The sequence below is a fragment of the Pyrgilauda ruficollis genome, unplaced genomic scaffold, assembly GCF_017590135.1.
Source record: "Pyrgilauda ruficollis isolate IOZ18807 unplaced genomic scaffold, ASM1759013v1 scaffold389, whole genome shotgun sequence".
In the NCBI taxonomy this organism is placed as follows: domain Eukaryota; kingdom Metazoa; phylum Chordata; class Aves; order Passeriformes; family Passeridae; genus Pyrgilauda; species Pyrgilauda ruficollis.
In genome coordinates this window covers 1-26,713 of record NW_024525367.1, presented here as the reverse complement: position 1 = coordinate 26,713, position 26,713 = coordinate 1, and the positions used below count along the sequence as shown (strand labels likewise).

General features: G+C 40.0%; 1 protein-coding gene across 1 annotated transcript; it reads right to left on the bottom strand.

Annotated features, from left to right (window-relative positions):
• Window positions 1–13,357: 13,357 nt before the first annotated feature.
• LOC121358376 (kinesin-like protein KIF2A) lies at window positions 13,358–26,161 on the bottom strand (the record flags this gene model as incomplete). The annotated part of the gene is made up of 5 exons (XM_041476481.1): window positions 13,358–14,314; window positions 16,831–16,966; window positions 20,180–20,281; window positions 21,850–22,000; window positions 25,800–26,161. Coding segments are annotated over 5 exons (837 nt in total), but the record flags the coding sequence as incomplete, so codon positions are not given.
• Window positions 26,162–26,713: the final 552 nt, after the last annotated feature.

The window sequence follows — 26,713 nt, the reverse complement described above, 5'->3', positions numbered from 1 at the left end:
ATCAGGGTCCCCCTTTAAAATGTTAAACAGTGGGGACAATTGTGTTGTGGTTAGTCCCAAATAAGGATGCAACCAAGTGTACCCAGCAATTTCTGGGCATCATTCAGAGTCTAAATAGAATCTGTGAATTGCACCTTTTTTCTTTCTTTTTTTTTTTTTTTAAATTATTTATTAGGTGTAATTTGGTTTTTGAATAAAGATAATTTTATGGATAGGTTTGTTTACATTCGAGGTAGAACTGATTTAAATTGGGTTTTTTTGTTTGTTTTTGGGGTTTTTTTCCTTAATAAATTTTAATATGTATTATCGGGATTTTGTTTCTGTTTGTTATATGTAGAGGTTTTAGATTGGGTAGGGTTTTTTTGGTTGGTAGAGTTTTAGGTGTTAATTAATTAGGTGTTTTTTGTTAGATATTATTTTTGATTTGCTGGAGTACTTCTGTAATAATAACTGAAGAAAGCCATGAGACTCGTAGTCTGGATAAAGAAGATCTATAAGCAGTTAGAAGATAAAGCAGGATCCTGAAGAGACACGTGTCATGTAAGTGATCACACAAAGAGATAGTAAAACATAAAAGCTGGCTGTAAATACTATAACAATACCTTATAAATAATTCTTATCACAAAAATCAGTGAATTCACATTATATAGTCAATATATTAGCAGCAAGTATTTGAAGGGGTTAAGCCAACCTTTTTCAAACATTCATGCCATATTAATAACAGTCTTGAAAGATTTTTTTATTTAACATTTTTAAGGTGGTTTTTAATAGTTCCTTGTATTTTTTTTCCTTCATATTTTGTTTGTAGTTGTACAGTAGGGGATATGGTATATTTAGGTAATGTTATATTTTTTAGCTTAGGTGTTGATAAGGTTGTTTTTGAAAACGAATTTTGTTGTTTAATATCTTTTAGGGGTATTATGTTTTTATAGGATTTGTTTTTTAAGGTTTAGGGTGGTGTTATGGGTTGTAGTATGAGGTATAGGGTAGGTTTTTAATTATTTAGTGGGGATTTTTATTATTGTGAGTATATTGTGTTTATTTTGGTGTGTTTGGGGTAGTGTAATGTAATTTGTTAGGTTTCTTTTTATTTATATTTGGATTATTATTTATTATATTAAAGGGGTTTTGTTGTTTGGTTTGTTCGATTATAGTATATATTTTATAGTTATGGATAATGTGTGAAATATTGTTTATGGTTAAACTTATTTTATGGTTTTGTGTTTATTTATAGGTAGTATTTTTATTTTGATGATTTGAGGTGTTACGAGTTTATTTAGTTAGGAATAGTTTTCTTTTTTCATGTTGTTAATTTAAGTTTTTGATATTTTTATTTTTGTAGTTTGATTTATTTGTAGATTGTTTTGGTGTTTTATTTTAATTTTTTTAGAAGATATGGGTATTTATATGGCGTATTTTTATTTTCGGTTTATTTTTATGATGTGATAGAATTGTTAGTGAAGAGTGTAATGTGTTTCTTTAGTTGGTAGCTGATTGTATGGTGGCGTTTCTTTTAGTATGTGTTAGTTGTTTTCATTTTTCTTTGTTAGTGAGATTAAAGATTTTATATTTTGGTTAGTCTGTAATTATTATTTTTCTTAGAAGCTGAAACAACCACCTGACTCTCCCCTGAGTTTCCCCCTGCCCGGAGTCGTTGCCACTGTCCGCGTCCTGGGGCGGGCGGGACAGCCTGCGGGAGGCGGAGGATGGTGGGCCAGCTGGAGGCACCGAAGCGGTGGAGCTGGCTGCAAGCCCTGATATAAAATTGCAATAGTCAATCCGAATTTTATTCCTATATCTTTTATTGTAAAGAAAGCAAGCAAGCAGCAGTGGGTAGCCGGGGAATCACTGAAATAAATAGGGCAGGAGATCTTTCTCCTTTTCTAACGCCTTTATTAAAAATCAGCTGGAGTGGGGAGAAGCGACAGGTCGCGCCCACACCGCCGCCGCTCCCAGGAGTAGCAGGGAGGAGGAGGATGATGAGCGCAGCTGCGTCCGCTGGCATGCAGGCAGAGCTGGAGCTTCCATCCTCATGAGAGCAATAGGAGATTCCACCTTTTCAGTCTGACATTCGAGGTCCTCTTTCTAGCTGACATCCTTTAGGTTAGTGTGAGAGGTAAAAAGGATCTTAGCAGACACAGGATTAAGTTCCTCACCTTTAGACATCACTTAGATCTCTTAATTGGCAACTTTAAAAATTGGATAACTTTTCTACTCATAACAATCACTGCTCCACTCACGGCACACACCACTTACAAGTTCGGTAAAGTATATATACTGTTTTTAAGCCTACAAAGCATTTTCCGGTGTGCTTGGTTAGTCCAAATCATCAAATATCAATAAGCCGGGATCAGCAATTTCATAATCTTTCCAGGTGGTCGTTGGCTTCCTGTCCTTCTTGTGATCGTCTGGAGGGAGGCCTTACACTGGTGTCTGCTACGCGATTTTGTCAAGTGCATCAAGCTTTTTATTATACATAAGCATTTAGTTGCTTTGTTGCAATATCTCTTAGCTTTACCACAACTTTGTCTATTTTATTCTAAGCATCAGTCTTCTTGCTACCTCATCTCTTTTACTCTACTATACTTCTTTTATTTCGATGCTTTATTAGGCTATTTGTCAGAAAGTTTCAAAACCTTTCTTTGTGTCTATTTTCGACACAGCAGATATAAGCATTTGCTGATTCCATTGCCAATTGACACGAATCACAAAAACATTTTTCACAGCCCCGAGGCGGGGAACCCAGTCATGGCGGGCTGTGCGAGGGACCCGGGCATGGCAGGTGGCACCGGCCGCCTGACCATGGAGGGCGGCGCGGGCTGTGGCAATGAAGCTGCAAGAGACATGATGCCCGCTGATCCGCACGCAGCAGAGAGAGGAGGAAGAGGCACAGGCAGATGAAAGTGGAGGGGCGGAGGAGACCACGGCTCCGGTGGCGTCATTTATCAACAGGGAAGGCGCTGTCGTTGCCGCTGCCGCTTGCACCGCGGTGGAGGGGGAGACTGGCGGGGGGAACGAAGTCGACAGGAACAAAGGCGCACCGGCAAGCGCTGGCAACGCAGGGGGAGTGGCGCATGCACTTGCGCTGGCTCTGCAGTTGGGAACGGAGGAGCCGAAGGGACCACGGCTCCTGCCGCACCAACTGCCTGGAGTGGAACCGCCCCCGCTGCCGGTGGCGGTGGAAAGGAAGGAGGGGCCGGCGGGGGGAAGGGCGCTGCCCGGCCGCTGCTGGCGGTGGAGGTGGTTGCGCTATCGCCTGCAGTCCAAGGGAAGAAGGAACCGGCTGCAGGGGCAGGGGCAGGGGCAAGGAAGCCGGCTGGCCGTACAAGGGCTGCCCCCGGCCAGCTGCGGTGCAGGGAGGGCTGGAAATGCCGGCTATGGGGGAGCACTCTGTCTGCAGCTGGTGGAGCAAGGAAAGCTGGCACCGCCGGGTGGGGCGGAACCAATTGCGGCAGAGACCCCGCCCGCCATGGTCTCCCGCGGTGCAGGGGGAGCTGGAATCACCAACTGTGTCAGGGACACCCGCGCCGCCGTCTGCGGCGCTGGGGGGGAGGGGGGCGGCAGGAGGCGCTTTGGAGGGGTCCAATCAGGACGCAGCTACCAAAGTCTTCGGGGGCGGCGTCGCAGGAGAAGGATATTTTGGCTTTATATAATCACGGGGGGAAGGATATTTTGGCGGAACATAGTCCCTGGGCGAGGGGTAGATTCTGCAGGGAATCCCCGTGTCTCTTGGGGGTCTGGGCGGAGCCGAGAAAGAGCCAGCAGCCACCCGCCCGACCCCGTCTCCCCCCGGGGTGTCTGTGTCCACGGAGAGAGCATTTTTGCTTTCTGAGTTCCCCATCTCTGTTTCACTTCCCCTTGGGGTCCAACGTTGCAAAGCTCTCAAAAGGACTCCCCAGGTGACTGCTAACTGAGGTGCGGTCTTGTCTCCGTTGATGACCTCTTCCCACAGGAAGTTGCCTAGTAACTGCCAAGTCTCTGGATTAAATGCTGTGTCCACGTCTACTGAAAAGTCATGGGACCTTGCCCAAGCAAATAAGGCACGCAGGGAATGATCTGGCACAGGAACCCCCATACGTGGCAAAGCGTCCTTCCATGCAGAAAGAACTAATCTCTCTTCCATAGAAAGTTGGTTCCCCATGTTAAAGGAAACTCTTCCCAGCATCCGGCACAAAGCAGTAGTCTACTCCGGGATGTAGACACTTTAGCTATGCTGGGAAAAGCCGTTCTACCCTGGCTCTTTGGCCATGGGCTACTACTACCTGTGGTCACGAAAAGACCAGCCGTCTCAAGGAGGGTGCAGGGAAAATCACTGTTACCTCTCTTAAATGGAGATCAGAGGGCATCCAGTCCGTCCTGCGAGGACTGGCGGGGCCGCAGCGGCATCTCCCGATGGTGTAGATCCGAAGCATTGTGAGTGTCTGTCCGAAATTTCCTGCATTCTTTGCCTCTCGATCGTCATGAAAGTCTGAGACCACCAGGGAAGGAGAAGATCCTGTTCTGAAAATCCAGGTCTGATTGGTCCATTAAACCAAATTATTGTCCACGGGTGTGTTTGCTTGACTCATGGAACACTGCACCCGAGAAAGGGCAGTGTGGTCCCAGACATGTTGGAACTCCAGTGCAAGCTGGAGTCCAAGGCAGCAAAGTGGTACGCGACCATCGATATTGCTAATGCCTTCTTCTCCATTCCTTTGGTAGCAGAATGCAGGCCTCAGTTTGCCTTCACCTGGAGGGAAGTGCAGTACACCTGGAAGCGACTGCCCCAGGGGTGGAAGCACAGTCCCACCATCTGCCATGGACTGATCCAGATCACACTGGAAAAAGGCGAGACTCCCAAACATGTCCGGTATATCGATGACATCATTGTATGGGGGAGCACAGCAGGGGAAGTCTTCAAAAAAGGAGAGAAGATTATCCAGATTCTGCTGAAAGCTGGTTTTGCCATTAAGCGAAGCAAGGTTAAGGGACCAGCTCAAGAAATTCAGTGTCTAGGAGTCAAGTGGCAAGATGGACATCATCAGATCCCGACAGAGGTCATCAACAAGATCACCGCTATGTCTCCACTTACCAACAAGAAGGAAACACAAACTTTCCTAGGTGCCATAAGCTTTTGGAGAATGCACATTACTGAGTACAGCCAGATTGTGAGCCCTCTCTACCTGGTCACCTGCAAGAAGAACGATTTCCACTGGGGTCCTGAACAGCAACAAGCCTTCGCCCAGATCAAGCAGGAAATCACTCATGCGGTAGCCCTTGGCCCAGTCAGGATGGGACCAGAGGTGAAGAACGTGCTCTACTCTGCAGAGGGGAACCATGGTCTGTCCTGGAGCCTTTGGCAGAAGGTGCCTGGTGAGACTCGGGGTCGACCACTAGGATTCTAGAGCCGGAGCTACAAAGGCTCTGAAGCAAACTACACTCCCACAGAGAAGGAAATCTTGGCTGCCTAGGAAGGAGTTCAAGCTGCCTCAGAAGTAATTGTCACCGAAACACAGCTGCTTGTGGCACCCCGGCTACCAGTGGTGGGGTAGATATTTAAAGGAAAGGTTCCTTCCACACATCATGCCACCGACACCACATGGAGCAAATGGATTGCCCTCATCATCCAGCGTGCCCGTATTGGAAATCTGAATTGCCCTAGGATTCTGGAAATTATAACAAACTGGCCTGAAGGGGTGACTTTTGGATTATCTTCTGAAGAAGAAGAGGGGTAAGTGGCACGTGCCGAGGAAGCCCCACCATATAATGAGCTACTGGAGACTGAAAGACGATATGCCCTCTTCACTAATGGTTCCTGCCGAATTGTAGGTGCTAACGGGAAATGGAAAGCTGCAGTATGTAGTCCAACACGATGAGTTGCACAAGCTACCGAGGGACAAGGTGGATCAAATCAGGTTGCAGAGCTTAAAGCTGTCCAGCTGGCTTTGGATATTGCCGAACGAGAGAAGTGGCCGAGGCTCTATCTCTACACTGACTCATGGATGGTAGCTAATGCTCTGTGGGGATGGCTGTATTGCTGGAAAAAGGCCAACTGGCAGCACAGAGGGAAACCCATCTGAGCCACCAAGATTTGTCAGCACATTGCCACCTGAGTAGAGAAGCTGACCGTGAAGATTCAACATGTGGATGCGCACGTACCCAAGAGTTGGGCTAATGAAGAGCATCACAACAATGAGCAGGTGGACCGAGCTGCCAAGGTGAAATTATCACAGGTGGATCTAGACTGGCAGCACAAGGGACAATCATTCCTAGCTCGTTGGGCCCATGATGCCTCTGGTCATCAGGGGAGAGATGCAACATACCGTTAGGCCCATGACTGAGGAGTAGACCTTACTATGGACAACATCTCACAGGTCATCCACAACTGTGAGACCTGGGCTGCAATCAAACAGGCCAAGCCGGTGAAGCCTCTGTGGTACGGTGGGCGATGGTTGAAGTACAGGTATGGGGAAGCCTGGCAAATTGACTACATCGCGCTTCCCCAAACCCGCCAAGGCAAGCGCTACATGCTGACCATGGTGGAAGCAACCACAGGATGGTTGGGAACCTACCCCGTGCCTCATGCTACTGCTCGGAACACCATCTTGGGCCTAGAAAAGCAAGGCCTGTGGAGACATGGCACCCCTGAGAGAATTGAGTTGGACAACAGAACCCATTTCAAGAACGGCCTTATAAACACCTGGGCCAGAGAACATGGTATTGAATGGATATATCATATCCCTTATTATGCACCAGCTGCTGGGGAAGTTGAACGATGCAATGAACTACTTAAGACTACCCTGAAGGCACTTGGTCGAGGAACCTTCAGAAATTGGGAATTGAATTTAGCCAAAGCCACCTGGATGGTCAACACCTGAATTTTTTCTTGTGCTGTGTTGGCACTCTTTAAATAAACAGTTGGGTTTTTTTGCTTTCATCCACTAGTGTTAATCTCTCATTGGCAGAAAGGGATTGTTGGTACCTGATGCCTGAAAGATAGGCTGGAAATAAAACCTCATAGACCCGTGTCTATAGAGCAGGTATTTGTTAATTGCAGCACTGGAGGTGAGGGGGATTTATCCTCCTAACTCACCCACCTTTGTCAAGTGCTCTGGTACTTTGATAGATTAAGTATTGTTTAGTGTTACTATGTCACTATCACATCATCACATACGCGCCTGGACTAATTTACATAGTATGATTTCATGGTTATTAGATAGTTCTTTTGCACTGCACTTGTGCCTCCCCACTTTGGGGGTCATCGGGGATCTTTGATGAAGGCTTCCAAAGTCTTCTTGGCATCTGAACTTTTCAACTTTGTCTTCGGAGCATGTGCAGTTACTGTGTTCCTTGGTCTGTCTGGTATTAACTGGCCTAAATTCTTTATTTTGTGGCTAATTTGATGCCTTAAGTTTTAGCTTTCATATTTTTCAGATTCTGTGCTGCATTGGTGTGTCGTTCTGAGCTTCATATTAAGAAAGTCCTCTTCACAGGGTAGGTAGACAAACCAATCCTTTTCCAGCTTGAGAACCAAGGACAACTATTACAAGCTTCAGGTCCAAAAAGCATAAACAACAGTGTACTGAAGAGAGCAAACAAGGAGAATGGGACTTCATAATCTGAAGCTGTAATTGGACAATTAACCCCAGTATGCAAATGGACCAAAACTTATAAAAGTGTGAAACCTCATGACCGGTCATCCATCTTATGACCATCTTGGGTGTAGCCCTGGCCAGGCTGTTGTCTTGCCCTAGGTGTATCCTTTTAAAGTCTTTTAATAAATACCTACTTTATTCTTTAGTTCATTCTAGTCTCTGTTCTCAGTCAGCCTCTCCAGGCATCAAATTGGCTTTACATTTGCCAATTTGTCATTAGTACTATACTTATCTATCTCTGAAACTATCCACCTGGTGAGGTTTTTTTTCTTTTTTCTGTCTATTTAGCATTAAGCAACTAGTTAACCATATACTAGCCATTACATTCTATAAAAAATTTATTTATATCAGGTTATATAGGTATAAAACACTATGATTTGGGTTATATTGATATCAGGTTATATAGATATATAAAAAGTCATTATTTAGGTTGTATTGATATCAGGTTATATAGATATATTATATTGGTATTTTATAACTCAACCTATATAAGCACTTTGTAACTTTGACCTAAGTTATATAGGCATAAACTCCTTTTTTTTTTTAGAGGAAACACTTGTTCCAGAGCATTTTATCCTAAACTTGTCATTAAACTGAGACGGGATTGATGTTGCTATAGTTGAAATCTGTGTTCTCTGATTATGGACTTAATCTCAGGATATTCCTGTGCAATGCTATATAGTGCAACCCATAAGTGTGGTCTGGGCAACAAAAATAGATTTGTTGTAATTACATTTGTTTGGGATTTTTTGATTGTTTTTAAGTATATTTAAATACTTTGGGTTTGGTTTTTTTTTGGGGGGGGGGGTTGATTTTTGTCAACTGTAAATTCAGGCAGCTGAAAACTACTTCACCCTTCAAGACAACAAGGTGTTTTAGCATAGATCAAAGCTTTCAGTGAGTCTTAGAGCAATTCATGCCTGTGTCCTGACAAAAAGACTTACTGAAGTCTTAATATAGTTTGAATTATATATATTTGTTATTAAGGACAAGACTGTTTTCCCCCAAGTTTACATTAGCTCTGCATAGCAGCTGTCAAAAGAAAAATCCCCTTTCGTCCGTCTTATGATTCAGGAAAACAGTAACTGTTAACTCTGTAGTATCATGCAGGGATGAAGGCCCCACTCTATGTATTCACTACCATAAGTCAATTTTTCTCGTGTAATATAGATCTTTCTATCAGACCACAGTAAATGGAGAAGAGGCAAATTAGCAAAAACTCCTCTAAGACATAACTTCATTTTATACATGCCCAATGTCAATACTTTAAAAGTCATTGGAAAAAACATGTAGAGAAACGTACTTGAATTTGCAGGCATGCTGAGAGACTGTCTTGGAAAATTGACTTGCTCGTTTATTTTATATTTTAATTATTCTAATGCTGCTTCACTGCATATAGAACCAATTTATGAGTGAATATAAGTAGTCACAGCAATATGCACAGACCAATACAAAAGGAACAAGTGTTAGAGATTTGTGTCATATATCTTAAATGCTTTTGTTTTAGAGGACAGAAATCAAGATAAGCTTGTCTGAGTCCTATTCAAGTAATTCCAACCCATCAAAGAAATGGGCTAGAAGAATTCAAGTGCTGTATTAGTTTTTAAAATCTCCATTCTCACTGATTCAGTAACAGTGTAGCTATGATCTTTAGAGCAGGTTCTATTGCAAAGCCTGTCTCTTAACTGCTCCCCCCCCTCCCCCGCCCAGTTGATGCAATTTTAGCTCACATGTGCTATCTGACAGGAAACATCATTTACAAGACTTGGTAAAAAGTTGCTGAAATCTGCCTCTGTCCTTCCTATCCTCTTTGATACCCCTATGAACCACATTCTGCATGTGGCTCTGGGCTTGCATGGATGAATAGTAGGGAAACAACTGTTTCTCATGTAGGATGTCTCAATCTTCAGAGGCTTTTTAGAAAGTAAGATTTCTCTAGAAAGCTGCTGCCTTCTATTTCATTGGGGTTTTTTCTTTTAGTTGTGATGGAAGACATTCTTAAATGTTCAGAAAGATGTGTGGTGTTTCTTTTAAGGTTTGTTGTAAAATTTGTCAGGATAGTCCTCTGGGGAGCTTGGTTCTATACAACGAATTTGTACAGAATAGTTCTAGTAGTAAATATCCATTCTGAAATCAGAGGCCTTTTGAAAAGTGTAATTCAGATGTGTTTACAAAATCAAACCCTTTCCAAAGTGTAAAAGAACTTTCATAGAAGTAAATTCTCATTTGTCTTTCATTTAACAGCTTAATTTATTAAACAGAGTATGTGAAATCTACATTGTTGTTTCACTTTAAATGTTTACACACAGGAGGATTTTTAACCACAAAGCAACAGGAGCTTCCCATACCCTGCCTTTCTATGGGACACACAAATATGAAATGCTGCAAGAATTCCTGGCTCATTAAACTCTCTTTTCATTGCCTTCCTTTTATTTCCCTCCAGGCCTGGCACAAACTAACAGGCTTGAATTACAAAAGTAATTTTTAAACAGTTCCAAGGGAAAGTCTTTGATATGAACTCCTGGAAATGGGGAGAACTCCTAGAGAGGTCTACAATTCTTCATTCGGCAAGAAGTTCTTACACAAAAGGTTCATCTTTTTTGGATACTGACTTGCAAAAATAATTTGAGTGCCACCACCTAAATAGTGCTGATACCTATGGTGCCATTTGTGAGAATTCAGGTACTTATTGGATTTCTATTTGTACTAGGTAGAGGTATTGTGCAAATCCTCAATTGATGCAATTTCACCTCACTTTTCAGCTGCTGGCAATGTACAAAGGGAAAAATAGGCATTAGCTACTTTTTTTTTCATTCTAGTCTCTGTTCTCAGTCAGCCTCTCCAGGCATCAAATTGGCTTTACATTTGCCAATTTGTCATTAGTACTATACTTATCTATCTCTGAAACTATCCACCTGGTGAGGTTTTTTTTCTTTTTTCTGTCTATTTAGCATTAAGCAACTAGTTAACCATATACTAGCCATTACATTCTATAAAAAATTTATTTATATCAGGTTATATAGGTATAAAACACTATGATTTGGGTTATATTGATATCAGGTTATATAGATATATAAAAAGTCATTATTTAGGTTGTATTGATATCAGGTTATATAGATATATTATATTGGTATTTTATAACTCAACCTATATAAGCACTTTGTAACTTTGACCTAAGTTATATAGGCATAAACTCCTTTTTTTTTTTAGAGGAAACACTTGTTCCAGAGCATTTTATCCTAAACTTGTCATTAAACTGAGACGGGATTGATGTTGCTATAGTTGAAATCTGTGTTCTCTGATTATGGACTTAATCTCAGGATATTCCTGTGCAATGCTATATAGTGCAACCCATAAGTGTGGTCTGGGCAACAAAAATAGATTTGTTGTAATTACATTTGTTTGGGATTTTTTGATTGTTTTTAAGTATATTTAAATACTTTGGGTTTGGTTTTTTTTTGGGGGGGGGGGTTGATTTTTGTCAACTGTAAATTCAGGCAGCTGAAAACTACTTCACCCTTCAAGACAACAAGGTGTTTTAGCATAGATCAAAGCTTTCAGTGAGTCTTAGAGCAATTCATGCCTGTGTCCTGACAAAAAGACTTACTGAAGTCTTAATATAGTTTGAATTATATATATTTGTTATTAAGGACAAGACTGTTTTCCCCCAAGTTTACATTAGCTCTGCATAGCAGCTGTCAAAAGAAAAATCCCCTTTCGTCCGTCTTATGATTCAGGAAAACAGTAACTGTTAACTCTGTAGTATCATGCAGGGATGAAGGCCCCACTCTATGTATTCACTACCATAAGTCAATTTTTCTCGTGTAATATAGATCTTTCTATCAGACCACAGTAAATGGAGAAGAGGCAAATTAGCAAAAACTCCTCTAAGACATAACTTCATTTTATACATGCCCAATGTCAATACTTTAAAAGTCATTGGAAAAAACATGTAGAGAAACGTACTTGAATTTGCAGGCATGCTGAGAGACTGTCTTGGAAAATTGACTTGCTCGTTTATTTTATATTTTAATTATTCTAATGCTGCTTCACTGCATATAGAACCAATTTATGAGTGAATATAAGTAGTCACAGCAATATGCACAGACCAATACAAAAGGAACAAGTGTTAGAGATTTGTGTCATATATCTTAAATGCTTTTGTTTTAGAGGACAGAAATCAAGATAAGCTTGTCTGAGTCCTATTCAAGTAATTCCAACCCATCAAAGAAATGGGCTAGAAGAATTCAAGTGCTGTATTAGTTTTTAAAATCTCCATTCTCACTGATTCAGTAACAGTGTAGCTATGATCTTTAGAGCAGGTTCTATTGCAAAGCCTGTCTCTTAACTGCTCCCCCCCCTCCCCCGCCCAGTTGATGCAATTTTAGCTCACATGTGCTATCTGACAGGAAACATCATTTACAAGACTTGGTAAAAAGTTGCTGAAATCTGCCTCTGTCCTTCCTATCCTCTTTGATACCCCTATGAACCACATTCTGCATGTGGCTCTGGGCTTGCATGGATGAATAGTAGGGAAACAACTGTTTCTCATGTAGGATGTCTCAATCTTCAGAGGCTTTTTAGAAAGTAAGATTTCTCTAGAAAGCTGCTGCCTTCTATTTCATTGGGGTTTTTTCTTTTAGTTGTGATGGAAGACATTCTTAAATGTTCAGAAAGATGTGTGGTGTTTCTTTTAAGGTTTGTTGTAAAATTTGTCAGGATAGTCCTCTGGGGAGCTTGGTTCTATACAACGAATTTGTACAGAATAGTTCTAGTAGTAAATATCCATTCTGAAATCAGAGGCCTTTTGAAAAGTGTAATTCAGATGTGTTTACAAAATCAAACCCTTTCCAAAGTGTAAAAGAACTTTCATAGAAGTAAATTCTCATTTGTCTTTCATTTAACAGCTTAATTTATTAAACAGAGTATGTGAAATCTACATTGTTGTTTCACTTTAAATGTTTACACACAGGAGGATTTTTAACCACAAAGCAACAGGAGCTTCCCATACCCTGCCTTTCTATGGGACACACAAATATGAAATGCTGCAAGAATTCCTGGCTCATTAAACTCTCTTTTCATTGCCTTCCTTTTATTTCCCTCCAGGCCTGGCACAAACTAACAGGCTTGAATTACAAAAGTAATTTTTAAACAGTTCCAAGGGAAAGTCTTTGATATGAACTCCTGGAAATGGGGAGAACTCCTAGAGAGGTCTACAATTCTTCATTCGGCAAGAAGTTCTTACACAAAAGGTTCATCTTTTTTGGATACTGACTTGCAAAAATAATTTGAGTGCCACCACCTAAATAGTGCTGATACCTATGGTGCCATTTGTGAGAATTCAGGTACTTATTGGATTTCTATTTGTACTAGGTAGAGGTATTGTGCAAATCCTCAATTGATGCAATTTCACCTCACTTTTCAGCTGCTGGCAATGTACAAAGGGAAAAATAGGCATTAGCTACTTTTTTTTTTTTTTTTAAAGAATCAGAGCTACTTAAACTATTTTCAAACTACAGTTAATGTACATGTAAGCTCATCATGCATCAAAAGCCAAATTTTAACAATATGTGAAAGGTCAATATGTATTTCTTTAGCTGGATCCCTGAATTTTGACAGTTAGCCTATCCATATGAAGAGGTCAGATGGTACCTTTATTCTGACAGCATTATCACACCATACCACACACTGTATATCTATCTGTATTACTCTAAGATCCCACTCTCCTCAGTACTTAAACATTACCCTTCGTTATACATCAACCAATGTATTTTTTGTTTGATTTTACTTTTTTGTATGTGTTTTCTTTTTTAATTACAGAGAAAATGTTATAATTATATAACTATTATTTATGGTATTCAAATAAACCTAAATTTCAGATTTTTTACAAGCAGGATGGAATGTCCAGCTGTATGTTCACTCTAACAGCTCTTGCAGTTCCTGTTTGAAGGATATGGCACATGCTGTGAAATGCACTAGCCACCAAAAAAAAAGTCTCAAAACACATTAAAAATATATACACACTAAAAGCAATTTATATTGACAAATATGGATGTTGTTTATTAAGACTGTGCTTCAGAAAGAGGATACTCAGGATTAAGTAGCCCTCATGAAGGCACAGAATGGGAAGAAATAAGCACAACTATCTGTAGAAGATATGTAAAACCACTAGTGAGGTACTCATGGAGCAAAGACAATTTAAAACTGCACAAATGGTCTTTATAACAAAACTGAACATAGTGAAAAGGAAATACTATGACTTTTCAATTGTCACAGTTCTGCTTCATTATTAAAAACATGGCAAATATTTCCAAACATAAAATTTACAATTTGAATAAATTAAATACTTTAAACAAATTGCTTCACAGATCTGAACCCTGCAAGGTTGTACTGTTTGGTCTAGAAGCATTTTATAGACATCATAGGAGCATTTCACACAAAACTGAAAATATAATTTAGATGAGTAATAAACAGGACGTTTCTAACATTTTTACATTTTCAAGTAGTTGAGTTCTTCCAACCACTGGGTTTTGTAACAAATGTGTCCTACAGCAGTACAGGTTCATAGATTCCTTTAGCAGCAGAAGCCTCCTTTCAAAGGGCATGTGGTCTTTTTGGGTTGATCTGTTTACTGGCCTGTTCCTCCTCTTGTAGAGCTGCCCGGAAAGATTTCACTTTATCTTTAATGAAAAAGAGAAAATGAGTACTAATATGTCTGTCCTCAACACAGATCCTGAAACTAAGGCCTGATGCCCCACATACTGGCCCTAATGCAAAACAAAGTACACTCCTCCACAAAAATAGCTGAAGATACAAACTACAAGAGGATTGAGATAAGCTTAAATTTAATACTTACCATACAAACAAATTTCCTAACAACATAGTCCCTTCTTAGATGCTACCCCTGTGTCCTAGTTTAGGGCAATTTTGGGAGAAAAAAACCTCTAAAGGGATTTCCTCTAGAAAAGCAAATTCAAGTGGCCCCTCCCCCAACTGGTTCAGGAAAAATATTGCCTTGGAGAAAAGTGGAAAAAACTGTTTATTTAACAGGCAAAGCATTCACCAGCACAAAAAAAAAAACAAAACAAAAAAAAAAAAAAAAAAAAAAAAAAAAAAAATTAAAAAAAAAAAACCCTTTAAAATTTAAAACAAAAAAAAAAAACAAACAAAAAAACAAACAAAAAAAAAAAAACCAAAACAAAAAAAACCAATATTAAACTATAAAACCTCTTGCTGCTCCAAAAGAGATGACAAACTCAGAAAGTCCCCTTCGTGGGTTGTAGCTCAGCTCACTCAGTCTCTTATCAGTCCCTCTGTCACTGGAAATGCCACAGTCCAGGCCAAGCCAGGCCCTGGTGGGACACAGGTGTCAGCTGCCAGTGCTGTTCTGGATGTTCAGTCCAGAGCAGGTTTAAACAAGTCCAAAGAAAAAGAAAAACCACAGTCCAGGGAACTTCTCTGCCTCAGCTAGCTAAAACCTAACCAAAAGCAGAAGAGAGCTCTGTCCCGCCGTCTGTCCGTCCACAGACAACACAGGACCAGGAATGTGGAGGAGTGAGTGCAGTTTCTGAAAACAAACTGCGCGCTTCTTCTTCCCCCCCGCTTCGCTCTCAAAACCAATCTTATAGGTGCAAAACTTATTTCTGGGCTAAACAGACGAATGGGGATATGAGCATCATAAAGTCACCCCAGGACACCCTGTCTCTTCTTAGGAAGTAATTCTTCCCTGTGAGGGTGGTGAGGCCCTGGCACAGGTTGACCAGAGAAGCTGTGGCTGCCCCATCCCTGAAAGTGTTCAAGGCCAGGTTGGACAGGGCTTGGAGCAACCTGGTCTAGTGGAAGATGTCCCTGCCTATGGCAGGGAGGGGGATAAGATGATCTTTAAGGTCCCTTCCAACCAAAACCATTCTGTGATTCTATGATAACAACTTTTCTATGAATGTGAAAAGCATTTGTGATTAAATTTTGGAAGTAAACAGAAATGCGTCAATCATTTTTTTCATCACAGCTAGCACAAGAATAAGAGAAACCCTAGAAAAGAAGTATGTCATCCTTTCCTATTTATATTCCTCCTCCACTCCTGTTCCACAGTAATATGCCCAAGAATGGGAAGAAGGAAACAAAACTGACAGCATAAAAAAGTCAGTCCCAAAGTGACAGGACTAAAAGCTGAAATATTCAGTGACCATTATGTTCCATGAGCATAACAGAAAAGTTACTGGGAGAAAGAAGCTTTAACAGTTCTTCCCTCCTGTAAAGCTATATGTGTTATATCATGCTATTTGTAAAGATGCAAGGATCTTTTAGATATCCTTTATCTCCAGTATCTTGTTTCAAAAGCAGTATCTAATAAGTTATGGAAGAACAGGGAGTCACCTAAACTGGTTTTTTACTGCTGTTGTCTCAAATTGTCTTTCCCTGAAGAGGAAGCCATCATCCATAAGAAACAGAGGAATGTACATCAAATTCTTTGCTAAAGTATACTGGTACCAATACATGCATACAAAGCCAGCAGGCCACATCTGATTTGCTTGATGTATTCTAACTTACACCAGATACTCAGGCTGAGTAAAATGTAAGATTTTATTTTATAAAGAGTTTTCTAACACAGATTAAAAAATCCAAACTAAACCAGTATAGCATGTCTGCTGGAATGCAGATACATAGAGAAACTGAAATAAAAAATTAATCGCCATGAGGTACCAAGCTGACATGCTAAATTTAAAAGACATATCAAAGAGTCAATTTTGGTAACTAAACATTATCTGCAGTTGGTTTTTCAACAAAGAGAGGCTGACAAAATTTTGACAGAAAGGCTGCTAAGGAAAAAAGTAGGCTAAAAGCCATGCTACTCAGAACTCGACATTACTCTTAAGCACAGACTGAAAAACAACAGCAGATTTTCTTTTTCTTTCCTTTATTCTTTTGGAACAAAGGAAAAAAAAAACCAACCCAAAGTTGCAGGATCAAGTTTATACTTCCTGGAGGTAAAGCAGACTCTTCCATTAAACTAGAATGGGTTGAATACAGATGAGAACTTGTTCTTAAATAAATGTTCCTTTCTCAGAACATTACAGGACAGCATAAGGTGAAAAAAGACCCCAAAACATAACCACACTCTTTTTATCCCCTTATTATTACTGCAAATGTCCATGGCATATCAAAATGCACACAAAAGTGATTAAAAGCAATCTACCTCTAAGTTCGGTCAGAATATCAATTTTTTGTTCTAGAATTGCTTCAAGTTGCGTAGCATAAGAATCCACATCATAGTCTACTTCTTCTGTCATCTCAAGAAGAGCTTTTTCATGTTCCAGCCATCTAATAGATTCCTAGGTAAAAGTTAACAAAACCTCAACTAAATACATTAACAAAGTTTCAATGCAAATTTCAAGACAATTCATGAGCTGAATTATTCCTTTTCTCATGATGATCACACTTTTACTGTCTAGTCACCTCACTATAATGTTTCAATCCTAACGTGAATCCTTATTCCTAATTTAGCAAAATTGCATGTTTTCTACATAGTTTCTTAACTCCAATGGTCATAACAGCAACAGACAAACCCCAACTACCCCAGTTCTCTTCAAATTCAGAACATTAGATGGTTGTAAAACTAAGAAATTAAGAACTTTATTTCATGGTTATGTGCCCTTAGGTAGGTATCAAACTTTGAAGCCAGATTTCATTTCTAAGTATGGACTGGTTGCCACTGACAATAATCATTATTGTGTCATTGCAGTCAATGAGCCAAAATAATTCTGTCCATACTCAAAACCAGTTTTGAGAGAAACTGTATAAAAGAAGAGCTAACTCTCCAGACAGATAATAGTACTGTAAAAGATGGTTAAAGCACATCTTAGGCATCTTTGCACTCTGAATACTACAAATTAAAAAAAAAAAAAAAAAAAAAGAAAAAAAAAAAAAAGGCTTGCAGCAGAGAAGAATGCAACCAGGCCCTTAAAGGTTACAGAATCATGCAAAGCTGTGATTAGATGAAGTGATCTCCTTGGAAATGCTTTGCAGTTCTATGCATGCTGAGCCTGAAATACTAAAATTAAGTCTCCCTCTGTGCTCAGTAGTTCAAGTAATATTGAAAGCATAGCCCAAACCCCGTATATGTTTTGTTGGCTTTCAGGACAGATGGAGCTCTCACATTGGGATAGGATTTATGCCATCTAACGTAAACTTGTATATCCAAGAAACAAAGGAAGATCAAGAGGTTCAGAGTACAATTAATTCAGTTAATCTATTTTAGAGATTTTTTGTTAGGATGGGATGTTTTGTATCCCAAAATCAACAGCCTCCAGGAAAAAGCTTACAGAAGACAACTTCTGCATGTTACAGCTTGTAGATTTTATATTCGTGCAACCCATCTTCACCCATGGCATAAACTAACAAGTAATGCTGCAAATGAAAGTTGCTGAGACTCAGACACATTTCCTTCTAATGACTGCTGTGAGGGGCAGTAATCTCCAGCATAAGGCCAGATGGACACACAGAGTCAGTAACATCTTAATGCAGTTTGTCTCTCCAGAAGTTGCAAGCATTAGGACACAGCTATGGCATATGGCATGACTTTTATACTTCTGCATGCTTTACTTCAGGGCTAATGTTTCAAAATAGCTAAATATCTACATCTGTTCTAAAATGTGTTATTTAGCATCATTACTGTATTACATGAACACATATCAATATTCCACTAAGTTACACGCCTAAATTGAGATGTGTTGTATTGGTTTGGCACGGCCTGGTTTTTGGTAGCAGGGGGCCACAAAGATGGCTCCTGTGAGGAGCTGCTGGAAGCTTCCACCATATCCAGCAGAGCCAATATCTGATGGCTCTGAAGATGGACATGCTGCTGGACAAAATTGGGCCAATGAGAGGGGTTGTTAATGCCTCTGTGATGACATATTTAAGAAGAAAATCAAAACAAAGTCACAGGGTTTTGATTCTAGTCAGAGAAGAGGAGGAGGTGAGAATATGTGAAGGAAAACAAAATGGTGACACCACGGTCAGTGGAGAAGGAGGGGGAGGAGGTGCTCCAGGTGCCGGAGTCAAGATTCCTCTGCAGGCTGTGGTGAAGACCATGGTGAAGCAGGTTGTCCCCCTGCAGCCCATTGGGATCCACGGGAGATGCAGAGATCCACCCACAGCCCATGGGGGAGGTGCCCATGCCAGAGCGGGTGGATGCCTGGAGGAGGCTGCGATCCAGTGGAAAACCCGGTGGAGAGAGGGGGCCCCTGCTTCCAGGCTGGAGCAGCCTGTCCTTGGAGGACTGCATCCCATGGAAAGAGAGACCCACGTCACAGCAGTTTTAGGAGGACTGTCTGCCTGTGGAGGGGAGTTCGCGTTGAAGCAGGTGCGGTATGGCTGCTGCTCGTGAGAGTGGACCCACACCAGAGTTCACGGAGAACTGTCTCCTGTGGGAGGGCCCCCACAGTCTCACAGAGGAAGGACTCCTCTCCCAGAGCAGCGGAAGAAAATCTTGGTGATAAACTGACCAAAATCCCAATGCCCTGTCTCCCCGCGCTGTTGGTGGGAAGGAAGGAGGGGCTGGGGGGAAAATGGTGTTTTAAGGGCATATTTTACTTCTCATATTCCTCCTCTGATTCTGTTAGCAATAAAATTCACTTTGCAACTTAAGTTGAGCCTGGTTTGCCCTTGAAATATTTCTCCCAGTCCTTATCTCACTCATTAACTGTTTGTTAATTTTTTCCCCCTCCTCTGCCCAGCTGTGGCAGGGGAGGGTGAGCGAATCTTGTGGGTGCCTGGCATTGGGCCAGTCTCAAACCATGACGTGTGTATTCCCTCTAGGTTTAATGTTTTGCTATTTTCTTGTAGCAGATGCTCCAAATGGACAGCCTGACTAAAAATTCTAAGGCTATGAACTGAAACAATTCACATTTCCTTCTGAAAACTAGTAACTCATACATATTAGAATTTATTTTGCAACTATAAAAGGCTCTGTGGTGCTGATCAGCATTACACTATGTCGTCAGTACTCCTTTCAAAGACCCTGACTAGTAGCAAATGAAAACTTTATGTATCTGCAAAAAGGAAGAAAACAGGAACTTAGAAATATACTTGTTTCTTTTAGATCTCAGTAACTCAGAGAAAGATGTCACAGAAGGATATTTAAAGAAAATACTGCGAGGGAGTATTGCTGTATTTTAGAGGGAGATGACCACACAGAAATGGTGCTGATAGGGACATTACTATATAGATACATTGCTATTAATTGCCAGCTTTAGCATTGGAATACTGGCATAGACTAGACAGTGAAATTGAAAATTTTGAGACCAATCTGAGTAAGCTCCCTACAACTAGAAAAAAACAGTCACTAATGCTGGAAAAGGACTAACACAAAAAAATATAGTAAATAGTTGAAATAGTAAAAAGAAAATAGCAACTTTTCTGTTTAGGAAATCTCTGAAAGCAGCAGAATGACCAGATGGTATCCTATATCTTCAAGAGTATGCACTTTTATTGGCAAAACCTGAATTCTAGTATTAGGATAAAACAAGGTAGGGTCTATCTTTTACCTGGAAGACAGCCCTGTGGTCTTCTACTACTTGCTCTTCCATTTCCACCATTTGTGACACAGCTTCATGGAAAGTAAACAACTGTGGAGAAACTTCCTCTTCCTAAAAACAATAGTTAAGCCTGTTAGACTCAAAAGAACTGTGGCTACACAAAATATATTGAATATAATCACAGATCATAAAAAGAAATATGCAGAAAGCAGAACCTGTCAAAAATAGTACTTTCTAACAAGAAAATGTCCAGAAATGAGTGAAATGAGAGCAATAAATTTAAATTATTCAAAGAGTTAAATTTAATTCATATTCATTAAAAATTTCCAGCCATTAACTCTAATGGATACTGTAAAACAGAATATTCCCCATGAAAAAAACTCCAAGTTAAAATAGTGGGAGGAGGAATTCATAAGGGAAGAATGTTAATTTCTAGTAGGTTTTAATAAGAAAACTTCTGTCAGGATTTTTTGTTGTGCCAATTTTCAAAAAAGAGAACAGCAATTATATTCAGTGCATTTCAAGAAAACAAAATTAAATTAACCCTTTGGAAAAAAAGTGTAATAAATGTAATGTAAAAAAAAAAAATATGTTGTGATGAATACATTAGAAAAATGCACAACTCGGATTTACAAACTGGGACAAACAGGAGTTCTTTAAACATAAATAGTTAATCACAATAAAAGGGGAAAGCACTAGGTAGGCTGCAATTAATGTTTTAGCAAAGCAGTATGGTTCCTTCTACCATGCTTTTAAAATATTTTAAAAAATACATTGAAAAGCGTAATTGAATTCCACATGAACAAGGAAAATATATGAAACGATATCTGGCTGTAAGGACTGTCCAGTGGGAAGCTCTAGGAATCACTAGCATGTTCTTATAAAATAAAGTCCAGGAAGAAGAGACAGCTATTAAAATGAGAAATACAGCAAACGCCATAGACCGGTGTTTGAAAAGACAGAGAGTCTAGAGAAAAATAATTTAGGGTAGTAAGGATTTTTCTTTTGTACCTGTAATCAGCATTTTCACAAACCAACTTGGACATTTAAGGAACCAGGAATAGAGCTGATAATGAGTAGTGAGGGGAAAAAAATGCCCTTTATAAGGTGCCTCTCAATCCCAGCTCTCCATTCATGCAGCCCAAGGAGACATCCTGGGAACATGATGTGGCTTTCTCCCAAATATTGCTCTGGGGTTTCACTCCATTAAAATCAGGATGTTGGGAAGAGGAATGATGGGTAGCCAGATTTCTAAACACAGAGAAAGACAAACTTGCTCGAAACAGGGTTCCATGCAGGAAAAATAATGGTCAAACCACAGGAGTGTTAAATAAAATGGATGTATTTCCCAGGCTACTTCTAACTATCTAATAAGAGATAAAGCTATACTGGAAAAATGCACACTAAAAATGCAAGAGCCTAGAACAGACCCTGCCTAGATATTAAAAGCCATAATTTGCAAGGAAGATAAAGAAAAGTAAAACATTCTCCTCTCACCATTCAGGAATTTTTTTTTTTTTTTTTTTGTGTATATGGGAATGAACATAATAGCATAAAGTGAAAAGGCATGCTGTATCTACTAAATTATATTGCTAACAGGCTATAAATACACATTACTCTGGATTTTTTTTGCCGCTGTATTTATCATCACTTTCCATGCAATGCTGTAAACCACTCACATTTTGTTCACAAAGCAGTTTGAGATCATCTCTCTGAGGAGAGCTTCCCACACCCCACTGTGTCTCTAAGTCATCAATCTGATTGGGAGCATGGTGTATAATAGGTGAGCTATCTCCTGCAGCACTAGGATCAACCATCAACTCCTTCACCCTACATTCAGAAAATATTTAAATTGTAAATTAGTAATTTCCTGTTCAAAAGAGTCACAACCAAAAATAAAGCTCATTTATGCATAATTTATTTCATTTAATAAGGGTGCTGATTTTAGCTTCATAAATTTAATGTACTTTCAGTGACAAAAAGATGTTAGTTCAACTCCTAAAAAGCACAGACTTTCAACTATTTGCAGATAGATTGCAGTCCATCTTCTCACAAGAGGCATTTTTTGATTGAAATCTTAGTACTCATTAACTGTTAAGAGGGCAAAAATGTCAGCAAATTAAAAGAAAATTATCTCAAACACAGTTAAAATAATTATTTCGCATTCTTTAATAGTTTAACAATAAAATTATTTTTACATTAAAAAAGAAGACATATTTAAATCTTCTGCAATTGGTTACAGATCACTAACAAAATTGAACAATATCAGTGCTGGTAATTTGCAGGAGAGTATAATAGCAGTGTTTTCAGAAGAGCAATTCCAGATTTCAGTTTTTGCAGTTAATAAAATTTGCTCTATATTCAGTATTTCATTAAACTGATCCTTTTAACATATCAAACCACTACAGTGCCTTAAATTCTATACTGCACCATCTTACACTGCGCAGACACTGGTGTTCAGCACCTAAAAACTACTTACTTGTATTATGAAAACTATATATTGGTAGAAAAAATCAAAATACTACACAAAACACATGAAGCAACTTTACAGTGATAGGCATAAAAAATTAACTCTACCCCAGCCAAAACCAGCACAACCCCCTAACAACATATGAATTTAACAGCAAGGGGAAGAAACAGTTTCTGCACACCAATTTAGCATACTAGGAATAGGTATTTGCTTTTCAGTGTCCATTTCTGAAGTCACTTCAGCAGTACGTATTCTATAAGGGATAGAAAGATCAAACTAGTTTTGATTAATGTGACACATCCTTCATTATGTTACTGTAAGCAGGGGACTAGGTGCCCCCTTCTCACCAGGAAGGGAATCACATAAACTGGTTCTAAGCCAGGTGGATTTGCTACTAACTTGATCTAAACAGGAAGACATTTGGATACCAAAAGGAAGGGACTATAAGTTACCCTAGCAGCCCTTTGTGCCCGATTAGTGACTGGCTGCAGGGAGGGGGCAGGGGAAGCAAAACAGGAGAGGATGTGGTTCTGCCCTATCGTTCACTGGGGCAAGCAGACCACTAGGTGGTAGCTTGTTCTGGCAAAACCAGGCTTTCTGATGGCCCAGAAACTTGTTTGCCTCCTTTGTTCTTTGCAGCAAAGTGGTGGGTGGGTCTCTGGGGTGCAGGGTCTGATTGCAGGCGTATGTAGGACCCAATCTCCCCAAACATTAATCATAGAACTGCAGCTGTGGAAGGCTCCTTTCACACCGACTGAAGAGACAAACACTTTCAGAGAGCAGTACAGGTCTCAGAGATAATGCATCAGGCTCTGGAGGCACTAACTTCTTCTCCACTGATTATGTCACTGTTGGATTAGCTGACTGTATTTAGGGGTCTCAGATATTTGCTTGAAGTTGGGAAATATAAAATTTTGGCCACAGCAACTGCCGAATTTTCATAAGAATAAGCTAGTTGAGATAGAGCTATATATGATGTGGTATATCATATATATAAAAGAAACATGCTGGCAACTGAATGCAATTCCACCAAGGGGATGAAAAATCACATTGCAGAAAGGTATTTCAGCTAACACCCCAGGGAATCATCATGAAAACTGCCTACCCCTAATGCAAGAGGTGATACGTCCGGAGCAGGGACAAAACTAAGAGAGGCATCTCCCAGATTCCTTGAAATCCCCACTATATCAATTTCTGGATAATGGCTTAAATGCAGTTTCTATTGATTCTCTTGTAATGGTTGCAAAAAGTTACAAATTTAATTAAATGTGAGCCTGAATCAGTAATCAGTATTTTGGGTTGAATCTTATTAAGAAATGCAAGTACACTGAAATTATTCAAGTAGTTAAAATAATTATGGAACATTATGGAACAAGAACATTCCAAATATCAGCGACCAACAGCCAATATATCTATAAGCAATAACATTTTCCATACCTATTTGCATATCTCAATGTATTTAGAGTGTTTTCACATGATGCTATCCCTGGAGAAATTGTAGCAATCTGGAGAAAACAAGTCATGCATTAATAAATCACTTTGAACAGATGAAATGGTAGATGAATTTAAATTAATTTTTTATGTCCACTTTGATTTGAGATGTTCTACAAAAACTGTCTACTATGTACAGCTGTCCTAATGTTGGAAATGATACGAAGTTTAAAATTTTTTTGTAACTTTAGTCAGTCTTGTTCGCCTTTGCCCTGGGGGAAGAGAATTGCAGTTTCTTTTCAAAGGACTGTTTCATCACTCAAGGCGTGATTAGCTTAACATCCCAAGAGACTGGGAGTAGCAGGAAGATACACAAAAGATAAGAACCATTAACGACCGTTATGACCATTAATGACCATAAACTCCAAACATCACCCCTGGCATGGTCAGAGACACCTTGTCCATAAAAGACTGATAAGAGAACCAAGGAATGAGGACCAAATTAGCATCAGAGGAGAAGAAATCCATAACCGATAAGAAACCAAATACTAAGAACTGTGTGACTTGGGACCAATGAACATTGAACCAATTTCTCTGGGTTTTGACTGTATAAGTATGTGAAAAATCTAGTAAAGAGTCATGTGTCATTGAATGATTTTCTCTGCACACCCGGGCAATATGTGGATGAAATTATTTCTGTTACACATCCTGGCCAGAACAACATCCTGGCCAGAATAAAGTAATGCCTTGATACTCTAACACTAAAAATGTGGGAGAGTTTTTGTTTTTCCCATAGTTTCACTGAAACTAATAAAATGGTGTCTCAAGAAAAGACATGTCAAATCTTCAATTTAATTTTTTCAACCATACCTGAAATATTAGGAATTGAAGAAATTTCAATTTCCCCCATCTCACACTCTTCCTAAATAATATGTAAATGCAAAACCCTAATTAAAAAAAAAAATAAGACTCCTCAAGGAGGGAAATATGCAACTCAGTAGGAAGTCAGTCTAATGTATCCTACAAACAATTATCAGATTATTGATCTATATATCTATATCTATCTATCTTTGTAGTCTGTTCAAGCAAATTGTATACTTATTTTGGCCAGCCTACAACTGTACTTAATAATACTAAAGATAAGCATGTTTATTTCCCTAAGATTTATATTTTTTTTCTGAACTGAATATTATCTGTAAATAATACTTAATAGCTCACTTATTATGAAACCTAAGTGGTATGTAACAAAAGGTTGTAACAAGATGCAGAGGTAAAGCAAGCAAGACAACAAAGACAGTGAGATAACAAGCGCCATCAAAAGCAAGATAGCAAGTTTTAATGGAATTTGCAAAGTGCAAAATTAGCTATAAACAAGTTAGATTGAAAACCAAGAAGCACCAGGCATGCACTGAAGATAGAGTTAAAAAGTTCAAATGTGAGGAAGACTACAGAAGTCTTCATCAAAAGACCACCAGAAGACTGACAACTGCCACAGAAGGAACTGAGCTATGCACGGAAGCAACAAACTGCTATAAAACCATGACACAGCTTTATGCAAATATGAGCATGCTAATGATATGTCGTAATTGTGATGTTGCATGGAAAGACTTTTAAAATGTAACTGAAGGCTAAAGAAGAATGAGTGAGTGTTTTCACACATTTGTTGTCATGGAAATGAAAAATGAACCTCATTAAGAGACAAAAGGTGAAGCCAGGGCCTTGGCATACAGTTGGAATGGTTCTGGGGGAGCAGGGGACGTGGTGTGGTTTTTTGGCAGTTCCTTAGAAGGGTGTGGTGCAGTCTTTGCTGTCCTGTAGGGCAGACAGTTGTGGGTTTTGGTGCTAGACTTCTGCCTAGGGGACTTGCTGCTTCTGCTGAGCCTTCCTTGCTGTTTCTTCTTGCTGTTAGTAAGCCAGAAGAGTGGCTGTTTGACTGGGACTTTTCGGCACCCACCCTTGCTGGGAGAGACGCTCACCATCTGCATGGGTGCCGCAGGGCAAAACCAGGCCCCCACCTCCTTCCTCTCTCCGGAAGGAACACCTCCCGGCTGCTTACTGGAGCCTCGGCTGCTGCTGCCATCAACAGGACACTGCACAAGAGACGTGAGAGCCAGGGGAAAACCAAAACACACCCCACCCTCCACCTTCTCTCTCTCCCCCGGGCCGCCATTACCCCCTGGGGAGGCTCAGAGTTTGTGGCAGCCACCCTCTGAAGCTGCCTGAGCAAACAGCACCTGCTGGAGCCACAGGGGAGTCACTGAAGCCTCTCTGCCTTAACACCAGCCATCAGCGACCCTTACCAGTTGTGATAGTAACTGTTATGAATAAAAAGTTATCTATTTTTGTTTAAGGTTGCAGAGTTAAAACCGGTTGGACCAGTTGCTGTTAAGTTAGCTTCATTGTTAAGAGTTCTTCTTCAATTGCCCGTTAATGGTTGGTGATTTAGCCATTGTTCCCCTGATGCTTGCTCAGAGCAACACCTGGACACTGCAGCACCAGGAGAATGGGAGTGGCCTGAGACCTCATATGCAGACCGAAAAAAATGGGAGGGTACAATAGTAAGAAAAGTGGCCAAAGACTGAGGAATATAGCACCCCACAGCCCCCTAGGTGAAATATTAGAGAAATGGGACTCTATAGAAG